General features: G+C 35.3%; 1 protein-coding gene across 4 annotated transcripts in view; it reads right to left on the reverse strand.

Annotated features, from left to right (window-relative positions):
* DACH1 (dachshund family transcription factor 1) overlaps positions 1-24,576 on the reverse strand; it is a 352,846-nt gene that overhangs the window by 7,361 nt on the left and 320,909 nt on the right. For 2 of the 4 annotated variants that reach the window (XM_071740653.1, XM_071740663.1), the window contains exon 11: positions 24,151-24,217. The exons of the other annotated variants lie outside the window; for them this stretch is intronic. In XM_071740653.1, coding sequence (XP_071596754.1) covers positions 24,195-24,217 — 23 coding nt within the window. In that variant the 3' untranslated portion in view covers positions 24,151-24,194. The remainder of the gene's footprint in view (positions 1-24,150; positions 24,218-24,576) is intronic. 4 annotated transcript variants of the gene reach the window in all.

The raw sequence follows: 24,576 nt of genomic DNA on the forward strand, positions 1-24,576 counted from the left end.
ATTTTAGTTTGTATTCTACTTCAAAAATAAACGTAACAACAGTGATCATCACAACTATCATAAGAGCATGCTGCAGCCTTTGGTTTACGAAAATCTGCAAATCAACATCAAAGGTGTGGTGTCACACCTGAGTTCAGTCAATTGCTATCACAGAAAAGCCTACTGAGGAAAACTCTCCGTAGTAACAGGATGATGCGTTTCCTATACTTAAAAGCTTTGGGAAAACAAACAAAAAAACAACCTATCAACCAACCAACCAAAAAGATATGGTAGCATGTCACAGACAGATAATAAGAAAGAAACCCACAGAGTCCAGGTTGAAAAGAAAAAAAGGACAAAGTAATGTGTGAGAAGAAAAATCAATTATAAGATCGGGAATCTCAGTGGAAGCTTTGGAAAGTTGGGATGTCAAGGTTTGGATAATTTTTTATTGATTTATTATTAAATTTTATTTTTTATGATTGCAATTCATAAACTGTGGAATAGTAAGTGCCAGCCCATGATCCAGGAACCCCTATATCATAGTAGCACTAATTTTAATCAATAGAGTTCTTAATTACAGTTAATACAATTTTGTCAAATATGGACAGTGACATAAGTTGAACTTCCCTCAAAAATGTGTCTTGAGGATATCTGAATGGCAGATCTACTTGTCCCTGGGGTTTCAAAGTAAAGAACATCTACTTTCTGTGGGCTTCTCTCTCCTTAATAAGAACACCACCATTTAACAAGTGAGGATGGGAACTTTATTCTCAGCTGTGACTCTGAAATTATCTGTAATTTCACTTTCTGTTGTTTCTTCTTTTAACTTTTCTCTCTTTCTTCTCTGTCTCTTTCCAGGCAACAGAGAGTCCATGTGGTGATGGTTTCTCAGTCTATTTTCAGGGTGCAGCAGTGTTAACTGGGATCTCTAAGGACCGCATTAGCACAAACAAATTAACAAACACTACCACAAAAAAAATCTCAGATGCACCTACTTATTTAATTGAAACTATAGGTTCTTGGCTTTTAAAAATCCATTTGAAGTTCATCTCCATGGCTGGTGACTGAAGTGACCTGAACTTAAAAGTCCTCTCTTAAACACGTTGTAACACAAAATCCCCAGGTCTAGCTCATGGTGTCACTAAAGACAGCAGAGACATCACACTCAAATTCAAGATGCACACACTGTTCCCACACCCTACAGCCAATAAAAACTGCTGTCTTTGCTAGCTGAAGCAATTATAAAGTATTTCTGACTCTCTACAAGAAAAGGTGGTGTGTCAAGTCAATGGAACAACTTGCAAATTAGTGTAAGATACATTTTGTAACTTAAAAAACATTACAGCTCTCCTCAGCATTTCATAAGCTAGAATATTAGAGTAAACATATTATGACCCACCCTCAGTCCATAGATTAAAAGAAATAAAATATTTGTGGCATAAACTGAGGATACATTTATCTAAATAAAAGAAAAGCTGGTCATTTGTGCTAAAGAACATAATAAACTGTGTTTCCTGTTAGGAAGTAGCTTTATTGAAAATGGCAGCTATTTCCTCAGAAGTTATTTCCAGACACCTGTAATCTAATGAGGTTTGTCCCTTTCAAAGACCAGTTGTACGTGCATACCCGAATGCACACAGCCTCTCCAGCCCAGAGCTGATGAAAGCATCTGCAAGCCATAGCTCAATCACATTTAAATTATATAACTGGTTGGTTTATTTGTTTTAATGAGATGGGGCAAATGTGAATCACCATGTACTCCTAACCTTTCATTCAACCTGATGTTTTAATCATTTGGAGGAAGAGAAACAAAACAAAAGAAAGGGATAGCAAACAAATGGTAATGATTCATGTGATATCTGATAAGACAGCAACGGGAAGTCAAAATAAAAGCAAGTGTGTTGTGACAGATGGAAGGGATCTCAGTCAAATTGTAACCCATCTTCGAAAAAGTTAAAGGAAGCAGCTAATTAAGGATGAAATCTATTTTTGTATACTCTTCATATACTTGATTCCAAATGGAGACAAAGGAGGATTTATTTTCCACCAAAGGAGGAAGATAAAAATGGGAGTCTGAGATTTTAATCCTGGGAAAATAATTTCTGATGAGATTGAGTCTTTTTCAGAGTTTGCAGAGTGCAATCGAGAACATAAACCCCAGCTTTTGTAAAATGCAGCCATGAAATCAACTGGACATAACTTTCCACAGTTTTCCTGATAAAATGCTTTATTAAAAAAATGTTGCGAGGAGCAAAGAAGTCTCCTGGCATATGAGGTTAAAATCAGAATGCTGAGGCTTTACAACTTGACACTGAAAATTAGTCTTGAGATTGGTACTGACAGTAAAAGTAGACCATTTATTTGGAACATGGATGGATCTACTGCCCTCTTCACATGTTGAGATAGATCAGAGTATAGGAGATGCAGAAAAGCAGGCTCAGTTCTTGAGGCTTTGAAATTTGAGCAATTTGTTCTTCAAAAAATGTGCTTATCCAGTTTTTATGCAAAGATGGGTGATTTCACACTGCATGTTCAATAAACGCACGCAAATATGAAGTATGTAAACATATTTGGCCAAACACTACCCCAGTCTGCCCTTTATATAACACCAATAAATTAGTTTCAAATTTGCATATTGTTATTAATCACATACCTTTCATTTCTCTACTTAATATTCATATACAAATATATTTGTTTTAATGCTTAGTGCAAATATTGATGAGACTAAGTTTTGTGTATCTTTCTTTTAAAAGAAAATAATTTATACCTAGGATATTTTAATTCTACATCTGACTTTTCAGATACAAAGGCAAAACATGAATGTTTAAAAAAAGAGTGTCTAAACATCAATTTTTGCAGTTACTCTAACTACTGAACTGTCAGGACCTTTTAGTAATTTTATCATGTGTTTTAATAATGAATATATGTTTTCATTACAACACTGAATACTCTGAGAGCAAGCTAAAGGTCACCAATTTGGTGTTTACTAAAGTAACAAAGCAATGGACTACCTTAATGTCATTTTCTATTGTTTAAACATCATATAGAACACCCAGAGCTTGCCATTTTGAGCACTCAAAAGACTGAAGTGGCAAGGTGAGAAATTCTTTGAAAAAAAGAGATTGAAAAAAAATCAGTCTTTTACTGTTGCCTTATGAACTTAGCAACCCTTTCCTATTTGTATAAACAGAATGAAAACATATCCAAAAAAAGACAAGAGAACTGACTATTTACAAGCACTGAACCTGGCTCACTGAAGCATTGTATTGTATCACTAGTCTTGATAAAACAATTAAATAAAAAAAACCAACAGAAAAAAACCCCAAAGCACCTTCAATTGAATAATCATGTGGAAAAGTTATTAAAGGATGAAGTCACAGCTAAATATGATCAGCTTGTGAGCTTCTATAGCTTATTGTGCTCAGTTCTGTTTGCAACACTGTGGATAATTCTTGTGCTGAACAATCTGTCCTGCATTAAACAGAGTAAAATTCTTCTAAAAGGTGTGTTTTATTGGCTATCGTATTTTCAAAAACATGAAAATCTTCTTTTAACTACCCTTTTAGCAAGGCAGTCAACAAGCAACCTTGGATCTAATGGCATAAAATTGAGAGAGTTGAGATCCAAGTATTGAAATGTGATTTTTGCCTGATACCTTGCTTTTTCTCTTGTAAAGTCTTGATGGAAACCGAAATTACTATCAACCTTTTCAGTCTGATTGTTCTTCATTCTACTTTTCAATTTGCCTCCTTTTTAGTGCTTTTCTAAAATGATCTCTTTTTTTACACTAAATATCATCAGCAAGGTAATCTGAAACACAACACAACCTTAAACATCATGAAGTTGATCTTCAAACAGGCTTAAAAATAATTATTTCTCTCTCTGGAGAGGAAAAAAATAGTCACGAAATAAAATCTGAATAAAATATCAGCATCTCCTGAAGGTTTTGACAGGTTTTGCTTCTGTTGAGACCAAATTAGAGGAAATATCTATGTAGAAGCACATATAAGTCTCTAGTTCTTAGAAATTACCCTCCATACGCAGACATACAGACACACACACGGATCTTTCCATCGCTGAACTAGAAGCTAATGATATTAGCATGATACATGTGTTTTGAATTACAAACCACGTTGCAAACTGTGGATTAACACATATCTCTTATGAAAGTCTGGAAAAGATTGCGTGGGTCATGGTTTTTCTACTAGGAATAGCTGTGGTCATAGTCAGTACTAGCAATTTATTTAATCACCAGACAGTTGATGTTCTTTCCTTTAGAATATATATACATTTATGAAGGTGAGTTCTTCTAAACTATTAGCTTTTCTGAAATTTAAGACCAGGCTACTTTTTAAAACACAAGAAAAGACCTATCCAATACATGTTCCCACATAGGAGGAATCAGAATCAGAAACTTACCTTAGTTTTCTCTACAAGCTACTTTTTTCCCAAACAAGTAAATTTCATTGGATGTAATACCCCAATAACTAAAAAGTAGACTAATGTTTTGTTGATTTTAGATTAGACTTAAACCCCACAGTTAATACAAGAGTGTTATCTGACTTTTCCTTAGTCCCAGTTATTGAGATGTAATTTCAAATGGTGCTAAGGTTACTGGAAAATAGAGGCCATTTAAAGAAAATATTAAGCTTTACATACATTAGCCTGCATACATCAATTCTGCAATGTGTGGAATCCTATTCTAATATCAATATCACATCAACACCACATTTCTCTTTAATACCCAGCCACCCCTGTTCCCATCTCTGTGCTAAAGCAGAGTAACAGCCCAATGCAAAACACGAATAGTGACATGCAGAACAGGAAGGAATGAGGCTATAAAACAGACAGATTGCACAGTTGCAAGTTTATGGAAAATCTATTAAGGATGCATGGGATGTCAAAACATATGCAATATAAGCTTGCTGCTTTTAAGTATTTGTATGAAGGCAAACTTATGGAAGACAATGGCACTAAGTAGTCAGCTCCAGAACAAGAGTCAAGGTGACAGAAACTGAACCAGAAATCATGCCCTAAGAAATGAGCAACGAGCAGGAGTCACACATATGCTTACTACCATATAGAAATATGAATGGACCTTTATGAATTTCCCAGAGTTAACATTAATGACACAACTAGGAAACAGAAAACAGCTCATGTTAAATCTGAGGAAGACTTCAAGCTGAAAGATGCATATGGGGTTTAATCTAGTTAGTTATTAAGCTACACTTCAACAAAATGCATTTGTTTCTATAAGAAAGGAAAAAAATGCTAGCTTTTTAAATTACAAGGGAACTTTGTTTCTATGACAAGTGCTAATGCTGGCCCAGGCAGATTGTTTTTTTCATTCATAACTCAAACAAGTTCCCCTAACTGACTGTAAACTTCCGTCTTGGGCATATCTTCATAGGTACATTCAGTACTGTGGTGACAAGCCAACCTTTCCCATTCCCTCTCAGTGGTAACATAATTTCAGATAGCTACTTCAAAATTATTATTCTACCCTCCCAGGAAAAACTCAATTAGCCTTAGAGCCAGGTGGTTTGAATTTGGCACCACTCTGTGTCTTTGCCAATAGAGGCTCCTCAGAAAAAACAGCATGTCATGACAGACTGTGTCCTGGATGCACCCCACTACAGAAATCCCAGACCATATGGAAGCAGCATGCTTGCCCAGAGAGAACTTAGCACCATGGTCCATCATCAAAAAGTAAGCAAGAGGTAAAAGAATGGCTAAATTAAACCACAGAGCAGTCTTAGCAGTGACTCTGGGATCAAGTGACTACCTTGGAATTAGAAGCAATGACCTGTGCAAAGTATCTGAAGTGTAAAATATTCTTGCTTGGAAGTGTGATTTTGTCAAAACAGAGGAAATGAAAAACTCTACTTCATGGTTGCTCTTTCTTTTTTCTTCCCCTTTTCCCTCAGCTTTCACTTACACTGTTTATTTTCAATAGCAACTTATTAATGGGGTTGTAAAAGTCACTTGCAGGACCTCCAGTATTTAGGTTACTGGTTACCAAGCTCAAGGTGAATTTAAACTGGAATAATTTCAGAAGAAGCTATTAATATAATCAAAGAACAGAGTCCCCAACAGGAAAATAGGATTAATTTATATGCTTCACATAGAAAAGCAACCAATTATTCCTTCTATATACATTAAATAGTAAAAAGAGACAAAATCATCTGTGGTGTACACATCTTTAACAGATGTGTTAAAACGGTCTTTAAGATGGTGCTTGCGATACCATAACCTGGAAATACAGATTCTAAAGTCTATCAGGTCCTATCTGTAATGTTATGCCATTAATAGGAAGAGAGGAAAGAGATGAGTATATTCTGAATGTGTCTGGCAAAATAGACTTGGCTATAAAGTTTATTGTAGCTGCAAATTCTAAGAGAGCCACAGGTTTTGCAAGAATAAAAATAAAAAGCAAAACAAAAAAAACCCGAAAACAACAACAAACAAACAAAAACAAACAAAAAAAAAACCCTACAGGGAAATTTTAGTTGTTAATTCCAGAAGATAGGACTCTTTTGTGCACCGAGTGTTTAAGATCAAAACTTTGTAACTATTGGCATTTGGAATTGGAACAGAACTGATTTTTGCAAGTTATAACAGTGTTAACAGCATCTCAGTATTTTAGCACTGGGAACCAGATTGCTTTGGATGACATAGTTACTGCAGTGATAGTAATTGTGATTGTCACAACAAATTTAATGGTAAGGTTGAAAATGGAACTGTTCCTGCAGTCAGTTATACCACTTTTATGATGCTTCCAGTACTTCCAGTGAAGCCAAGGATTCTGATCCAAGCACAATATTTTTATGTTCAGTTCATCAATGTGCAAACATACTGTTCTCTCTTCAGTGGCTAGGAGTGTATATCTTTGAGTCATGGTGTAAAGCTAAAAATGAGAGCAAATTATTGCTGCTTTTTATTTTATGCTTGTATTCAATACAGCTTGATTGCTTGAAAGGACTTGAAGCCAGCATATTGCAGTCTGAAACAATATCATGAAAAATACATGTCTTTTAATGCAAGGGTTGCACCAACAGTTTGTCACAGGCAAAATCTGCAGAATCAACAGAGACTAAATAAACAAGTCAAGACTTAAATTATCTAATATAGCAGTGTGTATTTTTAACAATCTCTATTCTAATTTCGGGCACATAAACCAGAACTGTAAATTTTTTGGTCCTGACTTCGTAACACTTGGTTTCCAAGGCCAGCTGTAGCACTTTGTGATCCATCCTTTCTAATGTCCATGACAAAACACACTGTTATGCTATTGCTGCTTTTCCTAAGCTATTAGAGGCTGCATCACTTTTAAAAAATAAGGCTGACAAGAACATAATAGAAAAAATGTTCCTTTTACCATTACTGATACACACTTCATGTTTCTCAACTAGGAAAACCAAAATGACATCACATTATCATTATATATACTGCTGTCTCCCAGGATGTCCTTCAGGTGTTATGGAACCTCACAATAACTGAAATACTTCCTGTGAAGGGTTGAAAAGCCAAAGATTTCTTTTTAAAGCTACTGGTCTATTCTAAAGAATAGATTTTCCTCTTTACAAGCCAGCTGGCAGTTTTCTGGAAGAATACTTATTACAGAGATATGCTGACAGCAAATTTTAGCTATAGATGGAACGTGATGCTGGCTGAGTGTTCCTTCCAAATGTCTTAATTTTAGTTCCACTTCCTTTATGCTTACTTTTTTTGGTTGAGTTATTTCTTTTCCTTTCATTCTTCCATAGGAACTTGAGATACTAATAGACATGGGTCAAATTTCAAACCAAATCCATGGGAATGCTGAATGCTTGAATTATACAAAGCTTAAATGTTTTATGTTATCATTCTTAATTGTACCAATACAAAAATAACCACTGCTAGAAAATGCCTTTTTTAGAATTCAAGTAATTTTGGCCTACTAATTGTTTGCTTTTCTGGTTTACAATAAGGCATTTACATTAATATTACAGATTAAGAATTTGTTTATTTTAATATAAAATACGATAAATATTTCTGAAGGACATAGAATTATCTTTTTTTTTTCTTTCTTTCCTTTTTTTTTTTTTAAATCAAAGTGGGAAAGAAAAAGGACAAAAACCTAAAACAATCAAAAATCTCTGGCCTCTTCAAAATTTAACCATCAGACCATCAGCTGGTTTAAATTAATAACACTTTATTTACATAATTCTTTTTCTTTTTTCTTTTTCTTTTTTTTTAAATGTCATAAAAGTAATATAGCTATTGAGTTGGAGTTAGTTTAGGAAGGTGGTTGCCTTCTTAAATCTTAACATTGTTCAAAGTGCTGCCTGCTTGATACAACCTCACCATACAGTTTTCTTTACATTTGAAGTCTTAACTGCCCATTTGCCTCTTGAATATCTGACGTGAATGTTGAACTCTCATTTTTTTTAACAAGACTTCTGACCCCATAGTTAGTTTAGAGAGACTGTCACTTATTAGACCAAAGTGCTACCACTCAGTAATATACCACTCTTGATCTGACACAGAAAAACTGAGGTAAGTCAGTCTATTAAATTTTTCTCATATGAAAATCCAGGCAGGCTGCCTTCATACAAAATTATGGCTATCAAGTATTTCTTTAGTAAATCCCATAGAAAATTTTTTTTCCATTTCCCTGAACTAGATTTGAAACTAATTCTAATTAGTTGCTAAGTTGTAAAATGCTGCCTCTTGCATCTCTGTTTGCCACTTCTTAATGTCTGAGATTCTGATCAGTCGCCAAATATAATACGAAAGCAGAAGCTAATAGAGTAACTGAATTTCTACTGTGTTTTTCATCCAAGATCCAGAATACTTTACAAACATTAATTAAAGTTTCACAACACCCTTGTGAGATACCAAAGCACTGGTGCTGCCATCAAGAAATGAGTAGATAAAGACTGTAGTAGACTTGGCCTGGCTTATGGCACTGGTTAAAAATGCACTGAAGCCTGTGAAACGAGTTATTCCCTTACCACATCATTCAACAGCAAAAGATAACACCTAAAGCATGTAAGTAACCTGAGTGCTCTCCTCCAGGAACTGAATTCACCTTTTCCAGAATGTGATTGAGCTTCCTAATTTTTTTTGTAGAGGTCTATGCCAGGGTAGTCTAACTAAGCTCCTTCCATAGCCAAAGTTCACACACTGATGAACTGTGCTGTAGGTGCTCCATCCACAGAGGGTCGAAGGTGACAAGCACAGATGTAGATGTCTATGCTTGTAGACCTCTATGCTTCATCAGGTTAATTTCATCTCATGTCTTGTTTGCAACCTGAACTACACTAAAAGGAAGAAACATTTGCTAGTTGTCCATTACAAATTATTAATGATATAGTAATACAGTTATGGTAATATAATGCAAATATAATTTTAATTTGATAGAATTTTTCCTTCTAGAGTTCTGTGATACTTCATCTAACCTCTTTTTCTACCTCTCAATTTATGTCCACTTTTGTTCTTATTTCAGAGTTTTTGGAATGCTTCTTTAGACTCTTGTTTTATGTCTTGTGCCTCCTACGGTAGCATCCAAACAAAATTAATACTGCAAAGCTTCAGGATTAATGCAGAAGTTACCCTTTCTACATTTGTGAGGGTAATGCTTTATACAGCCTTCAGAAATATACAGTATGGAAACATTACAAAATTCTACCAAGCAGAGAAGGAATTGTCAGGTGTGAATAGTTTTCCAGAAGTGATGCACAATTAATCATTTCCAACATCAGTAGTTACAAGAAGTGACTGAAATGCAGCAGCTTGAAGTGTGTTTACTGTCACAAGTGATGTTGGAATTCTGAGGCAAGCAAATAGGAAAATACACAACAGAAGAGATTCATCACATTAACTTCAGACACCTGTACTGTAGATAGCTGCGTTTGAGCCAGTTTTGTAGACTCCCTTTATGATCAATGAAGAAACTTGGAAGTTATGATTCATTTTCTTCAAAGGGAGAGATGTGTCTATTACTCTTCATTGACTTTAATAGGAGTCCAGCCAAATAGCTCAGATAAAGACATCTACCCCACAAATGTGTGAAGTGAAACATATCCCTCCCACTGATATTGTTTGGGGTTTTATAGATAATTACATTGCCTCAGCAGCTATTCCACACCTTCATAATATACCACAATATCCATATTGCCATTACGGTATCAGCAAAGTTCCACTATATCAGTTGAAAAAATTATAGGATAATGTAGTAAAGAATATATGGCTATGTATAGAGTCTTGATGGCTTAGCCATCTCATTTCTTAAATTCCTTTATACAATGACTGCTGTACCTGAAAGCACTCTTAAACAGCTCCTTGGCTTTCTAAGGTATCATGTCTAAATTGAATTCAGATACATTAATGTGTTTATAAACTCCTTGTGCAAGGATTTAAGCAAAGGCAGGAGTATTGAAAATGAGTACAAATCCCGTCATGCTGTTTCACTGTGAAAAATATAGTTTCTTTGTATTCTGAAAGTTCAATCATTTCCCTATTTCAAGTATACTCATATTATTCCAATAATATTGCACTTATCCTTGGAAAAAAAACTAAACTCCATTTCACAAATCTTACTACATATAGTGTCAAAATTCTGTACAGAAGCTATTTTGTTTAAACCACGTTTTGCTATTATTTCTTCACAGACACTATTCCAAACAATGTTAAGCAGCTGATACATTGCCTTCAGATTCTAGGTGGTCCCCTTTTTAAGTAACAGCCTTCACCTTTGTCCCTGAAAATCTCATCGTCGTCCTCTTACACCGACTCTTCCTACAGAAACAGCTTCCTGCAAAGTACTTCTTTTCATCTCCTCGCACTCCCATATTCAAATTTTGCACAAAACTTTGATATTGATTTTTTTGGCAGTACATATTCTCCTTCTGGATGTCTAGCTACTTTGGATATTGTCTTGAAGTTGCTGATCACTGCAACCTGTCATTTAAGTAGGTCCTCTGCCACTACCATCCTTTTTACTGTCATCAGTCTTACTCCACGTTCAATCATTAAATGTCAGGCAGTAACTCACAAACTATTTTTTTCCTCAACTGTTAGCCTAGTGGAGTATAAACTAACACCATATCAGGTATAAACTCCCACAGTATTTTAAAATTTAGCCTGATATTAGTCTCTTTTCCTATACATAATGTCTCCTTGCTAAAAGCTGTTATGTATCACAGATTGACAATAATAAAAAAACCCAAAATGTTTACCTTGTTATCCCTGCTTGTAAAATTACCAAAAAAAATTACCATTAATTAACATGAAATTGAAGTCACTTAAAACCCCTTGGAAACTTTTGGTAGAGTGAATAGGGTTACTCAAATTTGAAATGTTGCTGCAGTCAAAATGACACAAAATGTGTGACAATGTGTTTGTTTTTCAGATACTGTGGGTCTGAAGATATTTTTTTTGTATACTTCAATTATAAAAACATTTAAAACATACAAACTTGCGCAATTTTTATTTTAATGAAGATGAGAAGTTCATTAACGAAGATAAATATTTCATTAGATGTTAAATAAAACAAAGAGATTTTTTGGCTTCTCTCAGCACAAAATTCCTTTGAAAGATTAATTAATACATGCAAATTATGCAAATTAGACCCATGCAAATATTTTATGAAGACAATTAAGGGAACCATTAATTACTGCTTTTTTTGCTTCAGTGAGATTCATTCATTTAATTTTAATTTCACTTTAACTGTTTTGATGTATAATCTTGCAGCTAAGAACTTTATCTTTCCTAGTGGGTCACTTAAACTTATAAATTTCATCAAGTGAGCAGCAACAGAAATCTGTAAAGATATTCTCTGGGCTATGTTTAGTATCAAGAGAAATTTTTAACACAATGCACTCCTAGAAACTGCAAAACTGGAAGGGAATGTGAGCTCATTCTTGGACAAGGTTCAACTGCTGGAAAAGCAATTAATTTGCTTTGGCTGTGCTAATATAGGGGAATTAGAAAGTGTGACACAAGACAAATAGAAATAATTAGTTCTCCAAAATGATGTTCTCATTAATATGGTTTGAACAGTAGAAATAAAAAACATTATTGTGGCATGTCTGCATTCTGTCCCTAGCCACAGGAGGTAGAAAAATGCAAGATACAGCATTTTTTCACCTTTGTAGTTTGCTTGGTGGTGGCATTTTTTTTTATTTTTTTTTTTTTTTACTGTAGGTTTTAAGAAAAACAAAGTGAGGACCTGATTCTGTTATCTAAAGCCTGCTCTTGTACAAAGCATGAGGGATCCCTAGGTTTCTAGACTGTATTCTTCCTGTGAAAATATGAAGCTATAAATCTTATTGACTAGGCTTTTCATAACACTGAAGTTCCTACACTGAAACTTTGATTTCAATATTGTTCATTTAAAACACATTTTATGATAAGAAGGACACAAGATAAGTCTATCCTGTACTCTAAGATACTATAGCAAAAGATTGATCTATCAGAAGAGTTTATAAAAACCTTCCCATATCTGATAACATAAAAGTTAAGTTTTCCTTTTCCATAATATGAACACAAATGCATGCATCTGACAAACTATACAGGCGATTTCAGTTGCTCTCATTCTTAACACTTACACGAGTGAAAAAATGAGTTTTATACAAGCAATGAAAATCACTAACTGGTACTCTTCACAAAAACAGGCTGTTAAAAGAACATTTGCTCATTTACACTCTGAATTTCTTAGTATGTTGCAGAATTAAAGTTAATGGAATGTTATGTGGCCCACTCAGACTGATATAATATGATTTTAAATTTATAATTTATGTAATATTCAACTTGCAGGTGCTTTGCCTTCCAGCTGTTTACCAAGTTCCAACTCCAGGCACTGCCCTCCGAAAGCTTTTCTGTGTACATACCTTTCATCTTATTAATGTGCAATGATTTAATTTCATTTCTTTATTTTTCCACTTTGGTGGCAAATCTCCAGTATCTGACAGAAATTGAGATTTTTCTCTTTAAATACAAGAAGGAGAGATAAAACGTGGCCATGGCTTGACGTTTTTTGATGGGTGATTACTACCATTAAGAAAATTCTCAAGTGCAATTACCACAGAGGTTTAACAAAAATATTCAAGGAAACTTCTAGAACTTATACTGTAATAATACTGTGTAAACAGAAGTTTGTCTTCAGGGAAAGTTGATAAAAGAAAATGTAAAGAAAGACTTCCACTTGAAGTTAAAACTTTCTCATTCTTTGAATAGTCATTTATTCTTTAACATGCATATAATACTTCCATGTTCCTAATTTTGTAAATTTGTCAGTTAAACACATGGTTGAATGAGCATAATTCTTGCAAAATTCTGCAGGTAGTCAGCTTTTTTTGCAAACTTATATTAAACATGGCTAGGGTTTAATACCTCACCTTCATACCATACCTAGACATTTCTATGCTAGCCTTTGATAAAAGGTTTTTGGTATTCAAATACTGTTCTCCCTTTGTTAGGATTGTCTTAGTCTCCATCCACATTCTTCCTCAGTTTGAGCTTTTTGGCTTCTCCCTCAACTTTCTGTTTTAGTTTCTCAGGGCTGTGATCTTCCTGCCATTGTCTCCTTCTCCATGCTTCACATCCAAGTAGTCTAATCCACAAATAGCCACCCTGTTGACAGCTGATATAGCCCTTTGTACTCCAGGTCTGGTCCCTTTTGTCTGACCTAAAACTTCAGGCTTCTTTTTTAACTCTGTGTGGAAGTTTAGCTGCTATGCCAATCTCAGGTTGGGAAAACAGAGCTCTTAACCACTTTCTCCTTCACATTCCTCATCCTCTTTCCCTCTACTCACGAGAGTCACACCTCTTAGTCACTATAAACTGCTCTTTTAATCTTGTCTGTCCATGAAATGTGTAACTTCTAAGTCTTCATTACAACACAGCATCTAAATTTATTTTCATAAGAAAACTGTGTTCCTCATTTTCCCATTCCTCTGTCTAACTGTAAACTCATACAATGTTTCTCCTCCTCATATCTTACCTACTAAAGCTTACTTCTGTCTGTTTTATATAAACAAATCCATATGGAAAATATATTTTACTAGTCTGTGTCTTTTAATTGTCACTCCTTTTCAGTTCCTTCATTAGATATCCCTTGTCACAACTGGAAACACACAAATTGACAGGTTTTGCCTTACCCTTCTCCTTGTGTATTACTCCTTACAAAAATGCTTCAAATTGGAGTGATGCTTCTGAGTAAGAATCCTCATAGCTTTTTCTCCTGTTGTCCACGCTTAAGACCCTCATGCAGTGTTCACAGGACTAACTCACTGCAACACTGCCAGCTTGAAATCTGGATTTGTAGGTGAACCTAACAGCAAAAGCTGAGATCAGGAATGGTACCTGAATCAGGAACGTGATCAGAAAGGTGGGTTCATGAACACAGAGAACTTCCCACATGAACTGAAGAAAATGTTGACCAGCAGTCACTTACATCTCATAGTGTTACCCTCATCTCAAACAACACTTTAAGGGAACTGACTTTTTTTTTTTTTTTTTGCTATATTCCTTTACTTATTTTTGTTTGTCTTGGTCATGAATGGGGACAGTAATCTGAAAAATTTGATAGCATATATAAGTGGGGACGGTCATATAAAAAGGTTTTATGATTACTATTGCACCACTACTGCTGGTGTAAGATGGGTTTACTTCATGAATTGAATGCTCTTCCATGTAAATTGCTGGTAATTAATTTGCTTTTTGCTATTCCCATATAATACTTGGGGACAGATTTGCATTTGAGAATTAAGGTTTAATTAAATGCTACATCTTACTTGTTTTTTTGACCAAAACATTCAAACAAAAGCATGTACTAATGCATGCATGCTTAGTCTTCAGCTCCTGAAGTACAGAAAGCTGATACTGGTTAATCTTCTACTTCATGAGTAGAAAGGTAAAGCTAGGTATTGAGCCTGTCTGTATACCAGGAAGCTCAAGAAAGAAATTCAATGGAGCTTTGGGGTTAGGAATCTGGCAGAACCTACAGATTCAATAATTCATTCACAGAATCACAGAATGTTATTTCCCATTTCTTTAGCTTCAAACCTTCCAGGTGTCATTATGTTAGGTACTGTAACCAAAATGCTGACACTTATGTAGAAATAACAGAATCTGGAGCTTATATGGCAGGACTTTTTTTACAAAAGCTGACCATATAGGGTCAACTAGATATGTGATGGGTAATTCTATAAAATAAATAATCAAATAATGCTAGGCAACATGTGTTGCTGTGTTTTCAAAGCTGTGTCTAACAAAGGAAGGACTTGACAAGACTTACACAAAATGCACTTGGACATTACCCTGATAGTCACAGATAAGTGTGAACAAGTACAGAGCAAGCACAGATGAATTGTTACATGTATTCTGTTAGCATGAAGCTCTGGGACATCAATGCACCACAAATATTTAAATGGGTAAATTTCATCTAATGTCTACTCAATGAAACAACAGGAAGGAACATATAAAAGGGAAGGCAGAAACATGAAAGGCAGAATGAAAATTTTAGCTTTTGTGTGATTTAGGTTCAGTCCCTGATCTACCACAGATTTCCAACATATCCACAATCAAGCTTCTTAGATCCTCTATGGTATCAAGATAATTGCTTTATTCTGCATCACATCAGGAATCTAAATCCATTACAGATTGCATTCAGATGGTAAAATTTCTACTAGCTGTTCAGATACTCCTGAAGCAGCTCAAAACAATATATCTGACACAGACCACAGGCTGCAAACAAAATAAACAAATGAATGAACGAAACATTAAATATTTGTTTCCTAAAACTTACATTCATGCAGTGATGTTTTAAATAGTTGAATTATCCTCTGAAAAAAACCCCCAGCAATTTAAGAGACTATTTTTTCACTAACTAATTTTGTTGGATTTACTGACTTAGTGTCTTCTCATGAATAATCTGCCCTTAAACAGTTTCTCAGAACTGTTATGCACAAACATGCTTATCTTCAACTTATTTCCTGATTTTGTTTTCTGTTTCGATACACTTATTAACACTAGCCACTGAAAAGAATTATAAATGCTTAAATTAGTTCTGTTGAATGTCTGTTGAAGACCAACTTTAGTTCTTAAGCTATTTCTACATGTGATGACTTTTGCAAGCTTCACAGTGAAAATGATTTTTTTTTTTAAAAAAGGAAGCATCTATGGAAAAATTTTAATACTGTAGAAATAGAAGGCAAAGATGTTTCAAAGAAGAGAGAAGGTACAAAAATACTCTAAGCCATATTATCAAAGTTCTGGCCTGGCATATCCAGGGCCAGCTCTATATTTGTCTAAGGGCCAAATCTATGGAACAACGTATCAGATCAAAACAACCCCCCCGCCCCCAAGCCCCAAACAAACACACAAATAAACAAAAAACCCAAACCTAACCAAAACCCCACCCAATTTTTTTCCACACTTCACTTTTTCCTTTCTCATTCTAATTGCTATGTCCACAGATAACAGGAGAGCAAGGTCTAAAGAAATTATCCCTTGAATGTTTGTGTGTTTCCATCAAAAATCACAGAATCACTCAGGCTGGAAAGAACCTCTGAGATCATCAGGTCCAGCACAGGCTGCTCTTATGACCCAACTAAGAATGCAGTATACTCAAAGCTGTTACAACTGAGAAAAAAGGGCTTGATTCAACATCTAGAATGACTTCAGTCAGCCTTCTATATGTACTGTGTGGCTTTCAGATGCTGCTCCAGAAGGGCCTGGTTCTTCCACAGACATGATTAACCTTATGCAGATGTCTCAGATTCCCTGGGGCATCTCAAATGGCACAAGTCATCCTCTTGTGGAAAACCAAATCACTTTTTAAATAGTGTAAGAATTAATGTAAAGATAAGAGCATCTTCTCTCTGAAAACCTTTTCAGAGTTTCAGACATGCAGGGAAGAGATGCGAAATTGATGATGCACCTTCCTTGGCAGACCAGCTCACTTGACTTGCTAGGAAATTTTCTTCTTCAATACAGGTAAAGGCTGACAGTCAAAAAGGGTCACTGAACATGATGGCCCCAGTTCATATTTAATGTTTTAAATCTGAATGAACTTGAAATTCAAGATTTGAAATCCTATCTGGATTGAGTTTTTCTTTTTCCCTGCTCAAACTGTAGTACATTTCAGTAAGGAGACATGGATCTCCTTGTCTAACAGATTTTCTCCTACGTGTGCTTAGTGGATAAAGTAACCTACTGGCTACTAGTTTGTACTAGTAGTTCTTTAAAGATCTCTGAAGTACTTCTAGTGGAACTGAAAATTATTACTGTTATTTCGGCATGCAAATTTTCTCCCTCACGCTTCACATTACAAGCCACAACAAGGGAAGTGCAAATATTAGAAAATCTCAAACCACTAAAAATTTGAGCTTTGCTGATGGAAAAGTCCTAATGATTTCATAGAGGAATGTAACACTAACATTGGCATGTTAAGTTCCTTTGCAATGAGGTGATAAACAAACTTCAGGCATTTTTAAATCTCTGTAGCAGTTTAAGACACAAACACAAAGAAAAACGTCTTTGTGACACACATTACAGCTGATATGGTGACACTTTCCAGCACTTGTCTAGAAAGTAGTAAATGTGACTAAGAAAGAAGTAAAAAGGACACCTGTCTACACAGTGTAAAGGCAAACACTGAGAAACAGCTTACAGACAGCAAATGTAGGTCCTCAACCAACCTAAAGAAGCACAGGATTATAGTTCAGCTGTGAATGAACTAAAAATCCACTTTGTTTATACCTGTTTCATAATAGGCTACAGAAAGACCATTTCACTGAAACAGTGTTTTTGTTGTTGCTGTTTTAATCAATTTTTCATCCTGGTTTACAAACCGAAGTATTTTACTTCTTTCTCTGGAAGAGAAAAAGTGATTTATTTTTTTTTTGGCAGATGAGACTATGCTAGAAATGTGTATTCAGGTTCCAGTCACCTTCTGAGGGAGAAGGCGAAGGGAACAGAGCACTTATGGGAAACAAAAAGAGGCAGGATGGTGACTTTCTGTGTCTCACCCTTCCCAGCTAGAAAGACAACTAGGGTGACTTTGGAAGTCTGATAGATAAGAATTCATCCGTCCTGTCCATTCCTCTTTGAATGGTCTGAACATGGAGGAGGAAGAAAGAGATGAACAAAAACAAAGTAATTCAAGACAATTCTATCTGAAGTCTTCATAGCCTCTTTGGCACACAATGTGTTTTATTTAATACTTTTATTGTCCTGAATTTTCCCACTTGACTCACTTCATGCTTAGTCATTAATTTTAAACATAGTCACTTTAAAAGTGCACTGAAGTACAATGTTGGAAGAAAGCCTCTGATTGATTAATCATTTATTTCTGTAGAAAAGCCATGAACATATTTGATTTCTAGCAGCTTCATATGTATAAAGCTATAAAATGAGATGTAAATTGCAATAGATAGCAATTTCAAAGAAAATGTGGAAAAGTTTATGCAAGAGCGTAAGTGTTTGATGAGAAGGCTCTGTAAGAATACTTTGCAATGTAACTGTTTATTAAATCTATGCCTTTCCTTTGCTTTTTGGGTGATAGATAACAGGATTATGTACCTTAAAGTGTAAAGGTGTAGCTAACAATGACCTATGAACACTATGAAACAATTGCCTATTTATAGGTTCTTGCCTGCAATCAATACTACCTTCTGTTTAAGTTAATCAATGTTGTCTTTAATTGATTGGCTTGGGTTGAAAACTTGCCAAAGTGCTGAACTCCTGGGCAGTGGGGTAGAGAACATACTTAATACTGCATTCAGATTTCAACAGCAGAAGACAGACAAACCGGAAAGAAAAATCACAATAAATGTCTAATGTACAATCTAGGTTTAAAATCTGAACTCTACTGTGTTGTCTGACAAGCCAAAAAGTCGTTAAAACAAATGTCTTTAAAACTTGTGAACTGATAAAGCTAGTAAGGCTTATTCTTCTTAGGGAAAATAAAATATTTAAATTAGTGTACAAGGAGAGAGTCCAGCTCTTTCTAAAATGTATAAAAAATAGAGAACCTATTTTTAGAGATATATCTTCTGCAACACTAATGAAATTCAAGGTGGGGCATACAGATTAATGTTGTTTATTATTATGCATATAATTTCATAGAAATGCATGGCACTGTACAGATGAATAATAAGTACATGACCCTGACATTAATACCAAGCATTATACACTGCAAAGAGCACCTGAAGTTTAAGGCACTAATCAGAAGGAAAATGAAGCAGTATATCATGTCTTAATGCAAACAGGAACAATGTGCAACCAGCACATTTTTTTAGGAAGACTGAACAAAAATAAAATAAAATCAGGTGGACTAACCAAAGGAAGCTAGTAACATAATTCCAATAAATGTCACTGAGGGTTAGACACCACATTTCCAATACTTTCCCCACTTGAACACCACCACTAGATATGAAAATATTTTTTTCTGAGAATGACAAAAGAGAAGAGCGATAATGAAAACACACAACACTTCAGCTTCTAAAATTTAACATTCGCTGTCCATACATTTTCACCAGTGCATCAACTTGTTTGACAAACTCTGGTATGCAAAGGAAGACAGAAACAGGACAGCAGACATCACCCCCCAGTGGGTCACTTTTGCTCCATTCTGTTGCCCTTTTCACTTTTCTGGTAGCTCGGATCAGGTCTCTTACCTAGAGGTGCTAGAATAAAACTACGGAGAGCAGTCACATCACAGAGATGGTCCTGTCCTATGCCTGAAGTTAACCAAAGCTGTAGAGAATGAAACCAGTTCTCTTACTGAACTTCAGAAATCCTAAGAATGGAAAACTTAAGGAAGAACCCTGAGAATCAGACAGATTAAAAAAAAAAAAACGAAAAAAAAAAAAGCAAAAAATCTGACAGATTGCTGGAAATCGTGCTCTCCAAGAAATCATATTTCACAAACACAGACAGACCTTCTTACTGTTAGCTGATTTCTAAGCTGAAAATAGTTGATTTGCTGGGTTTTGTTTTGTTTTGGTTTTTTGTTGTTTGGTTTGGTTTTGGTTTTTTTAAATGGCCCAAAAGTCTAAGTAGCCTAAAAATAACAGAAAAGTTATCTCCAAAAAACCCCTCCAGTTCACAATTTTGCCATTGCTGCTTCACAGAACCTTTTCATATTTCTATGGGTCTAGAATTGTCAGCTGTTTGTTTCCATAAACAGCTTGGCTAAGTAGCAGATGTTTCCTTGGGCAGTTATTCAATATATCTAGAAAAAAAATCCCTTTGCCTTCCAGGCTTCTGACAGCTTTGTTTCCAGCTCCTGACTTCTTTTCCCTGCTGAAATGTTCAACCTTTATAGCAGGCCTGCACAACAGGTGGGCTGTGGGTCTCTTGCAGATTGAAAAACCATTTGTTTTGGCCCATCAGCTGCTGAGAAGCATCATGTACTGTTTGATTTGCCCAGCTGCCAAGAGGCAGCAACAAGATGTCCAGCAGAAAATGCATATCTCCTAGCTTGTCACTGATCCCTCAGAATCCATGTATCTCCTATTCAGCCACCTGGTCAAGCAGCAGACACATAGCTCCAGATCATGCACACACATTGCATCACAGCTCAAAGAAGTGGCGTAATAAGAAAGATTTCAAAGTCATATTTGGCAGGGGGAGAGGCTGAAACAGAGGTGGAAGGAAAATGGGAAAGTGATGGTACAAGCCAAACTGAAATTCTGCTGAAATGAGTCAGTGAGAAAAAAGAATGTCACGTGTGAAAATGAAAATGTATATTCACGCTGAAAATGACCTGATAAATCCATTTGATAATCCTGACTCTATACTAAACCCAAGCACCTTTCTGCTAGAAGTCACATGCAATAATGAGTAACAACAAATCCATAGTTCTTACTAAGCAGCAATAAAAATGGAATAACTGATGAGCAAGGGTCAATTGAATCAAAATGTAGAATTTACAAGTTGATATTTATTTAACATTTCTAGGATGTTTTAATGAGAACAAAGGCCAAAAGAAAAAAAACAACAAAACAAAACTTGATAAAATGTATAAAAAAATCACATGCTGTTTTTTCTTGGGTTTAATCAAATAATCTCATAGAGAATATATGAACATTAGTTTACATGGCATTATACAGATGGATGACCTCACCTTTGAGAAGCTATGGGAGCAAATGGAATTGCTTACAAATAAGAGGAAGGGAGACACAGAGAGGAACAGACAGAAATGCGAAGATACAAGATAGAAGCCCTGGGAGAAAGATGAAATTATTGAAGAGACTCTACAGAATAATGGATCAAAGAAATGGACTTGATGTTGGTCATCACAGTCAATCTCATGGGCAAAATAAATGAATGAAAGACTAAAGGAAAGACATTTTAGTTAAATGTGCTGCGAAGAGAACTGAAGTCCCCAGAAAAGAAATAGATGTCCTGTCATTTGAGGATATTGAAAACTATTTTTAAAAAATCATTAGTTAATTTGAGAGTAGTCTTGCACTGGAAAATGTGTCCTATCTACGATTAGCAGCCAACAGTAATCTTCTTGAAGTCTAAAAACGTAAACTCATACAAAACTTAAGATTTAGAGAAATTAGGACAAGAAGTCTGATGCAGTTGGAATTGGAAATAAAGACAGAAAATGGGACTAGGGGGAGTGACTGAGACTGGTTAAGCACCCGGATATAAACACAGAAACCAGGGCACTGGAAGCCACTCTGAAATTAAATTAGAAATAAAAAATTAGAAAGAAAGAGATTCTACAATTTGGGAGTGGATATCTAGGACTGATACAAAAGGCCAGAGAAGAGGAAGAAACAAGAATAAAAAAACTCGATGGAGGCACTGCTAAAAGTGATACAGGCTGCAAGAAAAAAATGAAATACAGAAACACAAAATACTCTGTGCTCAAGAGCATGAAATGCATCCCAAGATTTCCTTTACTTATGTCAACATATATATGTAAAACCCTTGTGGCAAAATGGTTGTTCTTTAGACCACAGTACTTAAAATAAGAAATTAAAGTTTATCAGTTACTTTCTTAGCTTTAGCACTGTGAATCTAAAGAATCAAGTCCACAAGGTTGTCAGATGTCCTTTCAGAGTGAAACTTCTGACTTTTTAGCTTACTTGTTAGAAGAAACCCTGGGAAATGGTTGCCTAGGACATTATTCAGTGATGAAGCAGAAGACTCAACTGTTAGGAAATGCCAAAATTAAGTTTTAACATATAAAGGAAATTGAGATAATAATTTACACCTCCTCTGTAAAGCATGATGTCTAATGATGAAAGTATTATATAAAACCCAGGTATTATATAAAGCATGAGAACACACATTGAGCACTGAAGATAAAGAAAATATTGGAGAGATATCCATTCATAGTACTACATCCTTGTCCCTGGCAATGAATGAGAAAGGATAGTGTGAAAAATACAGTATCTAATCATGTAATTAAAGATTGTATCTTGATGCATATACAAAGATGGTTGAACAAAGGTGCTGAAGACAACCTTAATTCTACCATTTCCTAATTTTTGAATGTTTGAGTTTACAGCCTTGATAATGGTTTTATCCAATAAAGTTTTTGATCTCATAAGAAATATCATCACACATTTCCGCATGCTTTTGTCCAAGATTTATACATCAGGAATGGAATTGTGCACACAAGCTTCACAGAACAACCAAGAGTTCCTTTTCAGTGTGGAAGTCCTTCAGATAGCTACCTTTCAAAGACAAACATAGCAAGAAAGAATCAAGGTCTATCATTTGCTGAGATGATTACACAGATTTTTGCTCGCTGAAAAATAGATGAAAGAAGTTTCAAACCAGCACAGAAAAAAATTAGTTTAGGTTTTCAGGCAAATGACTGAAGCTCCATCCAAGCAACTTCTGTTAACGTGGAGGGCAGCTGTAGGGAAGCTTTACCCTAGGTACTTAAGAAGCAAAGTGCACACACTAGGTTCTTGGTATGGCAAAGTTAAATCATAATTTCTATCTCATTCTCAGTAGCCTTCAAAGGCCTCACAGTTAACTTTATACAGGACCATGCAGTCAGTGTGCTGAGTTGCATTCACTTTCTTTCTTTATTCCTGAATCTGCTCAACATCTCCATTTTCTGCCTTGCCCTTTCTGGGAAGGAAAAAGACAGGTAGCCCTGGAAGCTTTTATGTGTATGATAGCTGAGTGGCTCTTTTTCTTACATCAGGAGAGCATAATCTGAAGCCACAGTTAACTATTAATCTAAACCTACAACAGAGGGGGAGAACTAGAACAAGGCATGAAGAAATGGTGGGAAAGGGCTTGGAAAGCATATGCTCATTTTGGTAAGAGACAGGGAGAGTAAAAGAACATACTCATTAGTCAAAAGGCTAGAAGGGAAAAAATATTTGCATCAGAATATGGAATTGTGGTATGAAATTTTGATTGATGGAGAAAAAGAACAAAATTTGCACTGGAGGAGAATGCCTCATAAAGGAAAGATTGACTGAAAGTAGAATAGCACAGGAAAATTTCAAAGACAGTTAAAGTGTAATGGTTCTCTTGGAAAAAAAAGACATTTGGGGAAAAAAAGAAAAAAGATATGCCTGAGAATACATGGGAACTGGACAGATTAGCAAAAAACAATGGAGTTGGCTTCATAAGAAGCCATTACGATGACATGTAGAAGTTGGAAATGTACTAGAAGAAAGCAGAAAAGACACTGATTGAGGCAATTGCTAGAAAACAGAAAGGAAATGGATAAGATAAATAAAACAGCAGTCTGAGAGAGAGAGAATTTGGTTAAGTTTCCTGTTTGGGATAAAAGCCCAGAACAATTTGGGAGTCACTTTGGAAAAGCAAGATATGACAGGGACACCATATGAAAAGAACGGTCAATGGGGAAGACAGTGCATAAGTAGAGAATTTTTAGATGAGTTTAGACAATGCACAAAGAGAGTGGTGATTAAATGGAATGAAGATGATTGTACAGGACTTGGGAGGGAAACTGCTGGGAGACAGAAAACTGGGAATTTGGGATTTGAAGAGGAAAAGAATAATTAATAATGTAGACAGACAAATAAATAGTAAGTAACCAGATGGGGAAGAAAAAGTGAATGGAAATGAGAAAGTAAGAGAGGCAGTAAATGTCATAGTTCTAGTGCTTAGTAAGAGGTCTGATAACAAAACAGTATATAAAAGTCAAACATTATCTTTGTATGGTACCTTTTTGTGTGGGATGAGGGGGTCTTGGGAAACCGGATTGGGAGCTAGGCATAGGCATCTAGTGAACCTACAATATGTATGGAGAAGAGGATAATCTGCTTTATTATTATTTAAAACAGAAGCAAGAAAGAAAACATTTAAACCAGTGTCTACACCAGTTCCTAATAACTTAGCATCTATTTGAAACTGTTAAAAAAATATGAGACCCATAATTGGTTTATTTATTATGCTATTTGCTAGCATTTTATGGATATTCCAGGAAACTATTATCTATCCGGTGCTTAAAAAAACCCAAACCCAACCCTAAAATATTTTCGTTGCTTCTTTTTATAGTCTTATATTCATATGTCTTTTTATTACCTCTCCCATTTTACAAAAGACTTAACATGAACTGAAAATGAATCTGAAGGAGTGGTACATGATAAA

The sequence above is a fragment of the Heliangelus exortis genome, chromosome 1 (genome assembly GCF_036169615.1).
Source record: "Heliangelus exortis chromosome 1, bHelExo1.hap1, whole genome shotgun sequence".
NCBI classification, from domain to species: domain Eukaryota; kingdom Metazoa; phylum Chordata; class Aves; order Apodiformes; family Trochilidae; genus Heliangelus; species Heliangelus exortis.